Below are 14354 nucleotides of genomic sequence, written 5' to 3'. Positions count from 1 at the left end.
GTGTTCTTGTGGGACTGTTTAGGATAATGCCCACTCCCGTGCAGGGGCAGTTAGGGCCTTCTAAGAATAAACTGATTAAAGAACATTTTGCAACCTATAAACTTGGTGCAATTTAAAAGAAGTCTTTTAACCTTGGAGGTCTTACTTTCCTTATTAAGAAGTTGGGAAAGCCCTTGCCTTCCCCAGTTTGATCAGCTCATTAACGGACTGACAATATCTTGGGAGCTGCTGATGCTCAATGCTTTAATAATAACATCTGCTGACTTCCTCAGGGCCCATTTCAGAAGAAATTAGGTACAGGTTTGCATGCCAAAGTGAGCAGGGATGTCATGAATCTGCATCCAGCTGGGAAAAGCAGACAGGCTGCGGAATCGCTGCTGCCCCTGACACCGCCCACCAAACCCCGGCTAAAGGAGGCAGGATCTGCTCCCAGCCCCCTCCCCTTTGCAAAGAGCACAAACCCAGGCTGCCTGTGCCCCAGCCCCCCCCCAAGCATCACCCTGTGCAGGACTGAGGGGGGGTGCCACTGAAGGGGCTGGTAACCGCTGTGGGATTTTTTTAATCTAGTTTCCTATGAAAACAAGGTTCCTGTGATCCCTGTGTGCTTGTCTGTCTGCCTGTCCTGCCCAATAACTTTGAACTCTTTTCTTTACTGATTTAAACCAGATTTCACAAAGAGGTAGAAGTCTCAAGGATAATTAAGTTCCTAAAAGCCTCATATATGTAGGCATTTGGGCAGAAAAAGGAATTAAAAAAAGAACAGGGGAAAAGTTTGCATTAAGGGCTTTGAGTACATCAACTGGCTTCTGCCACCCGTGACAGGTCACTGCTGGGGACTGTGGGAACAGGCCTACGTGTAGGTGGAATGGACAGAAAGTCTTTGTGTAATTCAGGGCACAGTAAGTTGCAGGAAGCCATCTCTGTGGCCTCCAAACTCGTGAAAACGGATCCTCATATTTGTCACTGTAGAACAGCGACCACCACGACCATCCCTGGCAAGGGGCCAGCCCAGTCACTCTTACCCTTCCCCTCCACTTGCCTCTGCTCACCTCACACCCTCTGCTTTTCACCTGAGGCATCGCAATGAACTCCCACTGTGCTCCTGCAGGACACCCCAGGAACAGCCACCATGGGCTTCTTGCCTGGTTTTGAATAAGGACCGTGTTCAGACACTCCTGGTTGGAGTGTTCCCCTGGCAGGGAATTAACCTGAGATGACCTTTTGGCACATCAGCTTCTCGGGCTCCGTTCTCTTGACACTTCAGTGACTTGGGAGGCACCTTCCCCCAGCTCCCAGCAAACCCAGACAACCCAAATCCCAACCCTTTGCCATGAGTGTAGGAACAGCCACTGGTGTGCTCCCTGAGGAAAGGCAGAGCTGCAGGAGGAGGGACGTGCTGTTGGGCACTGCTGAGGTTCAGCCTCACCTCCCCTGCTCCCAACATGTATTTGGCAAAGACTGATGGACACCGCCCTCCTGGGCCTCACATGCTTCCCCTTTAGGTAGTTTCCTTAATATCCAGTGTGAATTTTCTTCATTACCATTTAAACCCAGCATTTTAGTGCTTCTGTCTGAGGGGAGGGGCCCATGGAGGGCTGTGGGTCCATTGCCAGGGAAGTGCATCCCTCCCCAGCGCTCAGCCATGGCCCAGGGCAGCAATGTGGAGCCTGCACAAACCCACCCAAACCCAGCCCAAGGCACAGCCCTGTGCTTGGAAACTGCCTGTAAACTTTTTGAAGTTGAAAATCAAACTTTGTTTCTTTGCCCAGATGACAGTGCTGTTCAATTTGATGAAAAAAATGTTTGGGACAATTACTATCTTTCTAGTTCCACACCAGATTAAATTATAAAACTATAAACTATAAGCAAACCAGTGAGCGGGCTCACCTGCTTGGCACAGATATGAAAACTCCCGAGAGAAGAGCGCAGCCCCTTCCTACCTCTGCCAACAGGTAGCTGAGAATCAGTTTACTCATTTTTTCAGAGATAACTGGCATCAGTTTTCCCTCCCCAGGAGAGTGCCTGCCCTGCTCTGTAGCACCCAGAGCTCTGGACTTTGGGTGAGGACATCTGCTATTTGATTTCAGGTTTCATCACTTGCAGGAACCTCCGAGGATCTGCTTCCATCCTGCTGGACAATGGACACTAAATTCGAGCCTTAAAACCTGTAACTGGAGCCAGACTTTCTCGGGGACAGTGAGCAGATCACATTTACAGTCCCGTTCCCACTCCAGCCCCTCAAAGAGGCTGCCCTGGAGGGTGGGCTGGGCTGTATGGGCTGGGAGCAACTCCTTCACCTGCACAGGTACCGTTTGGGAAAGGCAGCACAGCACAGCCTCCATCGCACGAGTTGGTGGGAAGACTGTGAAACAATTCCTGGCAGAGCAGCTGGATGAATACTCAGTTTAATTTAAGATCCCACACTCACAAGTCCAACTACAAAGTGGTCCCACTTGGGGCATTCTCGCAGCTTTTGGTTTAATCGAGTAAAATCCTGGAGGTCGAATTTCACCCTCAGCAGAAGTGTGTCACGAGACTTCCAGCACTTCTGGTGGAAAAACCCCAGCCCAGAGCCCGTTTCCTCGAGAATCACACGATGGTTCATTCGGGCTTTTTCTCCTTGACATGTCGCCTGTTTTATTAACTTCTGCTTTGCTTTAAAAAGAGGCATCTACCATTTTGCTTCCCTGAAGAAGCTCATAATGTTATAATTCAAGTGTCAGGACAGATTAGGTTAAATGTGCTGTGTGATTCCCAAAGGAAAACAAACTTCCAAACATCCTCTGTTTGCCTTGTTCCATGTCATGGATCGCATTAGAGCTGAACATGTAATTCTGTCGCCTAATGTGTTAAAGTTGGCAGGAATTTTACTCTCTGTGCAAGGTGAGAAATTACTTAGCTAACAAAACATTTCGTTTCCCCCTCCTTGCGTTCCTTCTTTATGAGATTCTGAATGTGACATTTTCACAAAAATTCCCTGCACTTATTTGTGAAAAATGTATATTAAAACCAAAACACATCAAATGGAAAGAAATCACAGATGGTTTTATTCACAAGCAGCAGAATTAATGGCCTTCTCTACTCTTTATAAATATTGGAAGCAGATGAGTTCATTACTATTTCACTCTAATAAAGAAAACCTGCTTGATTTTGACAAGACATCTACTTATCTAGTGTTTCTACTGAATAATAAATCTATTTTCCTTGAAAAATAAAAGTTATCAACAAACAAAAACCTGCCTGGAAAATTTGCCAACCAAAAAAACCCCAAACATCTTCATTTCTGATAGTGCTGAAATGGAATTTGAGGGATTTTGAAAATGTCATTAATTTTCAGAATAGAAAGTTTTGAAATGTTTACTTTGTGGTTGTCTTAAATTTTTACATCTTTCAACAAAGCAAGAAGAAAAGTGAAAACATCTGACAAGGCTTTTGAAAAGAAAAGAGTCAGCACAGGCTGGATGAAGCTGTGGGCTCCTTTATCTTCCAGAAATCCACACACATGGAGCTGAGTTTAGGAGGGTTTTTTTAACCAGGCATTCAAACACTTCCCAGTCCCCAATCCCGGCTCCGTCGGGTTTGCCAGAGCTTCAAAGTGCTGTTGGCAGCTTTTCCTGTGCTGGGATAAAACATCTTACCCAGGGGAAGCAAAAGCTGAGTCATTTTTAACCCCAAACAACATTCACTGATGTGGTCATCTTGTTAGTCATGGAAATCCCATGTTAGCTCTGTTTGTGCTTCTTTCAACACTTATTAACCAAGGAGTGAGGAGGTTTTATTTTAAACTGCAGAAGATGTTTATCCTCTCTAGGGCCATGACAATCAGTTACATGGCTTATCCATCATTCCAGGGAAAGGAAAGGATTTTAAGAAACTCCCCAGGCAAGTTAATTTTTAAAGCTGTAGGAGGGAGAGGAGAAAAGAAAACAAACACCACCAAAGCCACCGGCACACAAAGCCTGACACAACCCTCTGATGCTGCAGGGACCACACCAGCCAGCTCCAGTCCCACACGGGCTGCTCCCCTTGGGCACTGGGAGGATTTCCTCGGGGGCAGGAATGGCCAGGAGACACCTCACTGGAAAGGAATGGCCACTCCCATGGCTGAAAACACTAAGCAGAGCAGAAGAAATTAGAAATTTTCCTTAGAAACCAAATTCTGTGAATGATGGATGATGTGAGCCAGCTCCTGTCCCACCCCATGTTGGAGGATGAGGGTCCTCCTGGCCAGTGGGCCTGGAAGCTCAGCAGCATTCCCAGGCACTGGGTCTGCAGCCCCACCAGTGTCCCGTGCCCAGGACTGAGCCCGTGCCCAGGGGCAGCAGCGGAGCAGGCAGATGGACGGAGATGCTCACAGGCCCCACCAGCACAGGGATGGCTCCGGGCAGCTCTGTGCCCACCTGCCACCCCAGGAAGCCACAGGCTGGCGTGGGATGGGCCCACTCTGGTTTATGTCCTCCCCACACCACCTCCTCCCCAGGCAGAACATTCAATCAGGTGCCAGTGACGGCTCCCACGGCAGCTCCAGGGCGCTGCTGCAGCTTTTGGTGGAACAAGTGGTACTGCTTTCAAAAGGTTATAAAAACATGTGCCTGAAGAGAATGTCGGGAACTCGGGTATTAATCTCCCTTAATTCAAAGACCACTCAAAATAAGTGAGACAGAAATATTGGCTGGGGTGAGAAGATGCCAGAGGTCAGACTGTGCACCACCAGCCGGGGTCAAGTTCAGAAGAATAATTTAGCATAAAGAATAAGAATTTTCAGTGTAGTGGTGTGGTATTGGCCTCTCCCTGGCTGAGCAGCCAATTCCCCCGTGGGGGTGCCCACCTGCCCACAGTGATGCCAGCGTGGCCACCGCAGCCCAGACCAGGTGGCCGTGGGCAGAGCTGATGGGATGGGCACTGCCCCAAGCAGAGCGCTGCCCTCACTGCCACGGGCACCATCCCTGTGCCAAGGACTGGTTTTGCCAGGTTTTGCCCCGTCCTGCCCCATAAAACACTTAAATTGAGCTGGGTTGACTTCTATTTTTGACTTCGCAGCATACCTTTGGAGCAAGACATTATAGACAGATTTTCCAAGGGTTTTTATATCCAATTTCCAAGAACAAAAAACCCAAAACAAGAGCATGTTCCCTACAGGGGATTGTGCTGCCATCCCTGCAATTCACCATTCCAATCCAGGTAGCTATTTCAGTCAGAAAATTAAAACACAAAGCACAGAGAATAAACTGATTAAAACAAGTTTCATTTAACAAATTATATTAAGAATACAGACTGAGTTATCACAGAATGAAACTTCCCTTTGTAAAATACAGGAGGGTCATCTAAAATAAATATAAAACATAGTAACATTCATAAGATTAATGCACAGTAAAATCACTTTCAATAACCCAACCATCTTAGAAAACCACTTTGCAACTGCATAAAAGGTTCTTCTCTGCCTTTTGCATGATGACATTTAAATCTGTTGCTGTTAGGAAACAATTTTGTAACAAATGACCAGAATATCCAAAGTGTTTGTTTTCCCTGTGGTGAATGAACTGAGCAGCACCTCATTGAGCTCGTTTGTGAGCAGGGGAGCAGCCTCCCCTCCTCCCTGCACCACAGCCAGGGGGATCTGGCTCGGGATGACTGACACCAGCACCGCTGGGCTGCCCTGCCGGGATTCCCACTGCTGGCAGGGATTCCCGGCTGTTAGTCAAGGCTCCAAGGCTGAGGTAATTATCCGCATGTAGCAAGACGTGCCTGCCCTTCAGGAGGAGTGGGAACACCTCTCTGGGCTCCTGGGGCTGTCGTGGGAGAGGCCACGGGCACATCTGGGGAGACAGACCCTATGTCACCCTGGGGGCAGCAGGGAGGTGAGGGCCAACATGGGACCAGCCAGCTCTGCAGGCACCACATCCTGATTTCCCTCCCCCCAGGAGATCTCAGGGCCCCACAGAAGAGGAGATTCCAAGGTCAGCAGATGTATGCCCTTGCCACTAGCATCTGCCTGGCACGTGCCTGCCCATGCAGGGAAATCTCCAGGCTCAGCAGTGTGCACGTTCAGTTTGGAGAGCTCAGAACACTGAGGGAGCAGTGGTGGGTGTGAAACCAAACAAGCCCAAGGCTACAGACTACCAGCAACTTCTCACTGCACAGGAGGCTCCCAGGGATCCTCTGACAAACACTGCAGGCACACGCAGGGACAGCCACAGGAACAGTCTGACAAAGTTCACTCCTACGGAACTACGGCTACGAGGTGCTCCCACAGGGGACACACCCACTACAACTGTTCACACTTGAATTTTATCACAAAGTTCACACTCTACGTCACTTTCTGTTCTAATTTCTTGCCTTTCTATGGTTAACACAGCAGACAGCACAGCCCGGCCTGGGTGGGCACAAGTCACCTTGGCACGTGACCAGCTTCTTGCTGTGGGGAATCCAGGAGGCAGCATGTCACTATGAATTCACATCAGAAGGTGTATTTTACAGTAAGCAAACCCCTTATTGCTGCTTTTCTGTCTCTGTTGCAGATATATGATAATTTGGCAAACTAACTTCTCCATCAGCCGCAAGACTGAACTACCTAGAGAGCAGTTTTGTTCTACAAATTCAGGCAAGGTAGCCAAGCACATCTGGTAAAGCTCTGCAAATCCACTTCTGTTGCTTTCCACTGACTCATCCCCTCCCCTTGTGCTCCAGAAGACTTCTCCACAGCCAGACAACATCCGCATCAGGCTCCCTGAACATTTATTGCCTGGGCCAATACTTCTACAGTCGCATTTCGGACAGGGAGGAAGATGCAGAGAGATGCTCATACTGGCCATGGTACCTGCCAGCACGGAGGACTCACTGCGAGGATGCAAGGACCAGCCTTGCAATGAGCTGCTGGGAGTACAAAAGTTATGGAATAGCCAATAAAACCTGCCCATGGAAATGCTGACCTGACACTCTGGATCTTGGGAACTCAGTGGTGCAATGAAAAAAAGCTTCCTCTGAGCAGTGGATTGAGAAGCTGACACAGTCAACCACCCCGCACTGTGTGTCTCGCTGTGCTTTCAAGCACTGGCTCTGAGCCCTCTCCCTTTTGGAATCGCCCAGTTTTCCAGCCTGTGGTTAGCAGGGCTGAGAGCTCAGCTGGCTCTCAGCAGCTGCAGCTTCTTGCTCCAAACACCTTGATTGCATTTGCCCAGAGGAAATGCACCTGCCCTGTTGTGCATTTGGAACAGGGTGTCCCTGCAGTGCCATGGTGCAGGATCGCACTGTGGAGAGCAAACTCACCTCTCAAGGTTCTTCACAGGTGCACCCCTGAGCAGCTTTGCTGGCCCAGCGTCAGAGAAGAAGTAACTACAAATATATCCTGAAGATGTAGATGCCTGTCCCAGCCACATGTCCTGCCAGTGTTTCAAGCACCCAGTGTCTCCTGTAGGTCACTGCAAAGCAGGCTGAGCTCACTATCTCCAAGGCAGCTGAGCAAACCTAACAGTTAGTTAAAACATTAAAGCACCAATTTTATCTCTAAGCTAAATCTCACAGAAGGGACTCAAAGCTCTGCACCCATTTTCCCAGGCATACCCAGGGAGTGTGGCACCAAGTGCAGGGCTCGGCGCTCTCAGAACCCACTCCTCCCTGAGCCCCCTGGCTGCTGTGCAGGCAGCCCTGCCCTCACACGGGAAGAGGCAGCTTGAGGAAGGGCTCCTGGCAGCGGCCTCTCCATCTCCCAGTGGCAGGCACTGCCCCTGGAGCTCTGCAGACTGTGCTGGCTGCTCTGTGCCGCCTGCAGCCCTCACTCCTCCACTGGGAATGGGGAAGGTCAGCTCTCATCCCAAAGCTATGAGGAATGCACGGCTGCAGACAGGTCCTGCCTACCTGCCGTGACCACTGAGCCACAGGAGAAGCTATAAATGGATGTCACAGAAAACTACAGAACAAATTACAAGCAGAAAAACAGACAGACAAGAGATGGATGAGATGGGTACAGCACTACAGCGTGGAGTGGATTTGAACTTCAAGTGAACCTGAGCCGAATGACCAGGCTGCCATGGTATGTTCATTTGTCGATGTCGGCATCATCAATCTGGCCTTTGTGAAGCCTGGCAGTGAGGTCTGGCTTTTCTTTCCGGCAGGATAAATAACAACTAAAAATGTTGCTGCAACCTCCAAGTAAACGAGCACTTCCAGGGGGTCACGCGAGGCTCCAGAGCTGGTGCAAATGGCACAGCCTTAACTCTTTTGCCCAAAACTAACACACCTGCAACCAAACTGGCCTCTGCTCTCCAACCACATGGCTGCTCTACAGAGGCAGCTCCAGAAAATTATTTACCTGATTGGAAGCAGCTGAAGCAAAGATCTGGACTCAGTTTGTCTTGAATGTTACAGTATTTTGTGCTCATTATCCCAGCAGTACGGTGCGGTGCCTTAAAACCAGAAATGAATCTTTGGACAAGAAATATTTTACATATGTACAAATAAAAAATAGAAGCTGACAGTACAAAACCTGCACAGACAGTCACCATTCTGTGCAACTAGCAAATGCCAGATCAATCCAAGGCAGTGCAAAGCGGGTCCGGGTGCACATATGACCCAGGCTGAGAGACAACACTGTTACTGTTACCATGGCAATTGCATTTCAGTGGGGTCAGGAAATCACTATTTTACAATATAAAAAATTGTATGTTTTAACACTTACTCAAAAATTGCCATTTTGCTGCCATGATGTAGCTTTGTTTTACAGCAGAGACTTGAAAGAGCAGCATGGAGTCACATGGGCACTTGTAAATAACTTATTACAGCAACAGACTTCTCCAAGACATGCATTTGGCTCAGGAGTGAGCCCAGGTCAGCGATCACAGGGGGCTCAGGTCAGGGTTTAATGCATCCCACTCTCATCCTGCGCCACGTCAGAGTTCAGTGCTTCCCTGGGAGTGCCCAGGGAACAGGCACATCTCTTTTATTTTAGCAGCTAGCGGGGCACATTAGAGAACTGTCTCGAGTGACGGGCAGGTGATGGCATCCCAGTTGTCAGCAGGGTCCTGGCTCCAGAGGCAGCTTGGCCGGGTCAGCAGGGTGCTGCCAGGGTCTGCCAGTGTGGTGCTGCCAGCATCCAGATGGAAAGAAACACAGGAGTTTGTTGGTCTAGATCCGGATGGACACATGGACACCCTGTGCAAAGCAGAGGTGCTTCACCTTGGCGCTCTGCCCGCCCTGCCCTGCCCTGCCGGTGCCCAGGGAGAGTCCAAGACAGGCATGAGCCAGCGGCCCCAGCTCCCCCAGCTACAGCAAATCCAGTGACTATAGTGGGTGTATGGGGGGGCTGATCCTGGCTGTGGCAGAACTGCTGTGCCCAGACCTTGGCAGAGGGATGGGGCATCTGCTGCAGCTCAGTGCTGCCACTGGACCGAGCGCCGCAGGGACCTCCTGCCGCAAGGCATAGAGAGCCGACCAGCTCCACAGCAGCTTGGGCAGCATTACCCAGCCGTGCCTTTCACTGTTCCTTTCAGGGCTGAGAGTTCTGGATGGTCTGCGAGCTCCCAGCTGTGTTTGCAGGGGTTTGCTACAGCTCTGGATTCTGTGACTGTCCTGCAGCAGAGTTACAAAGTGGGGATGACCAAGGCTCCCAGTCCTGTACTCACATGGAGAGGGGTCTGCAGCAGTGTGTGGGGTGCAGCTGCCGAAGGGGGTCCCAACGCGTGGAGCGGTGTGTGCAGGGGGTGGTGCAGCGCAGGGTGGCGGTGGTGGCCGGGTGCACGGAGGTGTGCCAGGACGGTCCCAGCACTGTGTCCTGTGTCCTGTGTCCCGCTCAGTAGTATGCACGCACACGCCTGCTCCGGCCGATGGCCCCTCAGGATGGCGGGACCGGCGGGCAGCGGGTGGGGCTGGGTGGCAGCCGGGCCGCCGCGCTCTGCTCCGTCCGGAAGCTGTAGTCGTACTGCAGGGCAAAGCAGAGAGAGGGAACCTTGAGGCACCGACCCATGCAGCCCAGGCCAGGGCATGTGACCACGCAGCCACACTGCTCATGCCTGGGGTGGGACGATACAAGGAGCAGAAGAATGTGGTAAAAACTGGGCCTGGCAGCAGCTGGCCCAAGCAGGGCCATACTCGGTGAGCCTGCCGGCATCACCTGACCCCACAGCAGTGACCGCCCCAGGTAGGATTTACCCCCTCCCTCAAAACCCAGCATTAACACAAACATGACCATACTCATCCTGCACATAAAGCAGCTACTCAGAAAGATTCCTCTTGGCAGGTTTTATACACAAGCCGGTACCATCAGAATTAAAATTTTTGGTTTGACGAGGTGGGTGAAAATTTCTACATACACATCCCTGCACCCCCACAATGTCACTGCAGCCGAGGGACACCCCTGCAACTGAGGGACAGCCCCGCACAGCCATGGAGCCCAGGAGCTGCAGCGCCTGGCGTGCACTGTAGCAGTGCCATCTCGTGGCACGCTGTGGCTGCACCCCGCAGGCCCTGGGCCACCCTGGCCCCTGCCAGGGCACCCCAGGAGAGGCCGAGGTGGCGGTGGCCCACCCACGGTGGGTGGGCAGTCAAAGCAGTGCCATGCGAGGGGGCTGTCGGGGCAGGAGCTGCCCGTGACCACAGCACACCCACTGCAATGGCCTCACATGGGGACTGCCCCCCACACATCTCCCAGTGTCCCATTTCTGGCCCCTGGAACGTCACAAACACATCTCCCTGTGGCCTTGGACCACTCTTTGCCAGCCGGCCAAGGGCACAAGACACATTGCCAGTGAGGTGACCCTGGGAACCAGCAACTGTGCTGGCACCTGGCCTGGGGCTGTGCCACCTGTGCTGGAGCTGTGCCAGTTGTGCCAGGGTTATGCTGAGGCTGTGCCAGGTCTGTGCCAGTTGTGCCGGGGTTGGGTTGTGGCTGTGCTGGGGCTGTGCCAGTTGTGTCAGGGCCATGCTGGGATTGTTCTCATCGTGCAAGGCTGTGCCAGGTCTGCACCATCTGAGTAGAAGGTGGGGTTGTGCCAGGGCTGTGCCGGGGCTGTGCCGCCTCTGCTCCAATGCTGACATCCCCTCTCTGTCCCAGCTTGGGAGACCACCAGTGCAGCGCCCAGCGCTCCTCTCGAGCACACGGGACCGGCCCCGCCGAGCCCATCCCGGCCCCGACGGGCCCATCCCGGCCCCGCCGAGCTCATCCCGGCCCCGACGGGCCCATCCCGGCCCCGCCGAGCTCATCCCGGCCCCGACGGGCCCATCCCGGCCCCGCCGAGCTCATCCCGGCCCCGCCGGGCCCATCCCGGCCCCGCCGAGCTCATCCCGGCCCCGCCGAGCTCATCCCGGCCCCGCCGGGCCCATCCCGGCCCCGCCGAGCTCATCCCGGCCCCGCCGGGCCCATCCCGGCCCATCCCGGCGGACGGGGCGCCGCGGGGCCAGCAGGGGGCGCCGCGGCTTCGCGCCGGGCAGGGCCGGGCGGCGCCACCGGGCGGGAACGGGGCGGCCCCGGGCGGGGCGGCTGTGAGGGGGCTGTGAGGGGGCTGTGCCGGGGGCTCGGGGGCTCTGCCAAGGCTGTGCCGGGGCTGTGAGGGGGCTGTGAGGGGGCTGTGCCGGGGGCTCGGGGGCTGTGCCGGGGGCTCGGGGGCTGTGCCAAGGCTGTGCCAAGGCTGTGCCGGGGCTCGGGGGTTGTCCCGGGGCTCGGGGGTTGTCCCGGGGCTGTGCCCGTCACCCTCCGGCAGCACCTCCCTGTCGCGACGCCGCCCCGCGCCGCTCGCAATAGGCGTCATTTTTCAACACCCAAACGCATAAAGATGTCAGCTCAAACTGTTTACTAATTAACACTTAAAAAGACACAAATTAGATATGCGTGGCTAAGAGCAATTATAATCAAGACGAATCTCTCCAGTCACTGGGGAACTGAGGAAACTCCTAATTGCTGGAACCAATGTTTTAAAAACTGAAATCATGCCAGTTAGCAAATATGTTCATTTAAAGAACATTTCATGTGACTGCACTCTGGAGAATTGACTACAAACATGCGAACAAGAAAAAATATTGCTGTGGAAAATTAAAATTTTAAGCTCTTCTAGATTTACAACTTCTTCATTAAATATATTTGTGAAGAGCAGCCCATGATAACTTGTAGCAATTCAGTGGTTAAACGAACTGCTTTCCCTGTCAGTTTAAAAGGAATGATGAGTATTGGATGCTTGCTTTACTAATTAGACTCTCTCTAGACTTTTTACTCCACACCAAGCTCAAAGGAAGATGAGATGTGCCCCACGAGTGGCCGGACCACTGCCCTCTCTGCCACAGCCACGGGCACCGCAGAACCGCAGTGACAGTGCCGACACCTTTGCTGTCGCCTGCACCTGCCCAAGTGCCTGCTTGGCGATGCTCCCCTAGCCAGGACAGGCAGGAACAGTGAGGACAAAGCCCCACAGCCCCGCAGGGAGAGCCGGCGGCAGCGCTGCCAGGGCTCTGCTCCTCTGCTGTCCATCCTACGCCCACCAAAGCAGCCACGAGCAACAGCACGCACCGCTCACACCTGTGCTTCACCACCTCTTCATACTCCAGATCTCCACGCAATGCCCTGGGCATGGCTGTGCCATCCTGGAGCAATGAGAGCAGCCTGGGTGCAGTCCAGGATTTGCGCCCATTTCCATCATTTTCCTGACAGGGTGGAGTCCTGTCACTCAGCTGCCTGCAGCTTGGAGGATGGGTGCATACATCTGCAAATGTGGCAACAGAGAACAATAACTCTTGGAATTCTTTGGGAATACTTTTTGCAAGGCATCTTGCTCCAGGGAGAATGTTCTGGCTGCTTTGGAAATCCAGAAGATTTGCTGTAATGGTGCTATTGCTTGCAAGGGAAATAAAGCCATGCTGAAATTCACAATATTTATATGTGTAGCTCTCTATGTGCAGACAAGATGCTTCATCAAGGAATATGGGCTGCATAAACATACTTTTCATTACTCTGGAATGCACACAGCCTATGATGGAGCAGGAGCTGTGGCAGAGCCAGCAGGTATCAGCCTCTCTTCCCTGGCCCACACAAATGATTCCAATGCTGGTGTCCCTGCACTCCACAGGCCTGTGAGGGTACAGGCAGGGCTGCACAGCCCAGCCCAGCCCTCCAGGCAGCCCCCAAGCTGCCAGACCTCTTCCACACCAGGTAACACACAGAGATGCTGCAGAAGCAAATCCAGCACCACTTGGATTCCCCTCTGGCCAAAAGACCATCTGCTCCCTGGCCAGCTCCCAGCAAGAGCGAGGAAGGAGGCAGGCACACAGAGGGGCTGCCAGCCCTGAGCACGCCGGGCTCCCAGGGCTCCTCCTGACAGACGCAGGCAGTCCTGAGCAGAGGCACAGCACATGTGCCATGTGGCAGGACCGCAGCACCTGAGGCAACGGGTGCTTCTGTCAGCCACTGCCCCTGTCAGGCAGCATCTCCAGAGCCACCACTGCAGGCCCACTGCGTGCCTGCAAAAGCCCTGGCAGCCGATCACCTTCTTCTTGTACTCAGACAAAACTTCCAGGCAGAAGAGGATCGATTTAGGCAACTGGAGTCACAACTGGAATCAAAAAGTGGAGAAACTTTGAGCAGTCTGGCAGTTTTGTGATGTCATCTTGTTACTCTCTGCCTTGAACCCAGCTGGCTGGCACAGGAGAAGGTCTTTGTGACCAACGGTGCCTGAAGAAGTACGTGCTGCTGAGACAAATTTCTTCCTGGTCTGTGAGGCCACCTTTGCAGAGCAGGCAGCTCCTCAGCACCATGTGACAGAATGGTCCCTTGGGACCACCCTCGGTTTGGTGGCTGCCTCCTCCCGGAGCTCCTCAAACACTCACACCCACTGAAACACAGCCCAGTTCCCCTGACAACCACTTAACAGCATCACCAAACTGAAAACTGATGAAGGTGTTCACTGATAATGCTGAGTCAAGTCCATTTGCCTTCCTGACATGCAAGAGGCACCTTCCTGCCTGCAGTATGTGTTGTTAATTCATGAGAAAGGTTAACCAAGACAGACATCTGGAATTAAACAGAGGGCCCCAAACTTTGCCATTAGATGCACCACCTAAAGCCTCTTCACTCAGCACGGATTACAGAGGACATCCCTGATCCTGAGCTTACTGCTTGACTTTATCCCCCCTCAGTGATTTGGGAAAGACAAGAGAAGCCTTTTCCATAAGGGAAGGTATCTTACAACTAAGTAAACAAAGCTCTTGTGACTTGCTCACTGCTGGATGGCACTACTTACCTCCTTTTCAATTTCTGCAAGGGTTTTGATTGTGATGCCCAAGAGATCAACTGGCTGCATCTGGCAACAAAGAAACAATGTCAAATTTAGGTGGGTGGTGGTAGTAGTTGTTGTTTTGGGTTTGTTTTGTTTAAAGTC

At 52.5% G+C, this 14354-nt stretch overlaps 1 protein-coding gene across 9 annotated transcripts in view; it reads right to left on the bottom strand.

Annotated features, from left to right (window-relative positions):
* Positions 1-5224: 5224 nt before the first annotated feature.
* The window catches only part of MVB12B (multivesicular body subunit 12B), a 59294-nt gene continuing 50164 nt past the window's right edge, over positions 5225-14354 (bottom strand). For 8 of the 9 annotated variants that reach the window (XM_027741292.2, XM_027741290.2, XM_039384032.1 and 5 more), the window contains 2 exons: positions 14217-14276; positions 5225-9913 (listed from right to left, as the gene is read on the bottom strand). In XM_027741292.2, the coding sequence (XP_027597093.2) occupies positions 9827-9913; positions 14217-14276 (147 nt within the window). In that variant the 3' untranslated portion in view covers positions 5225-9826. Of the gene's footprint in view, positions 9914-11765; positions 13530-14216; positions 14277-14354 lie in introns of those variants that run through there. The other variant, XM_027741291.2, reaches the window with a different exon arrangement.

This window comes from Pipra filicauda, unplaced genomic scaffold (assembly GCF_003945595.2).
Source record: "Pipra filicauda isolate LSUMZ 115617 unplaced genomic scaffold, ASM394559v2 scaffold100_size2392355_pilon, whole genome shotgun sequence".
Classification (NCBI taxonomy): Eukaryota; Metazoa; Chordata; class Aves; order Passeriformes; family Pipridae; genus Pipra; species Pipra filicauda.
Note: the sequence above shows the minus strand (reverse complement) of the source record. Positions and strands in the feature narration are given on the sequence as shown.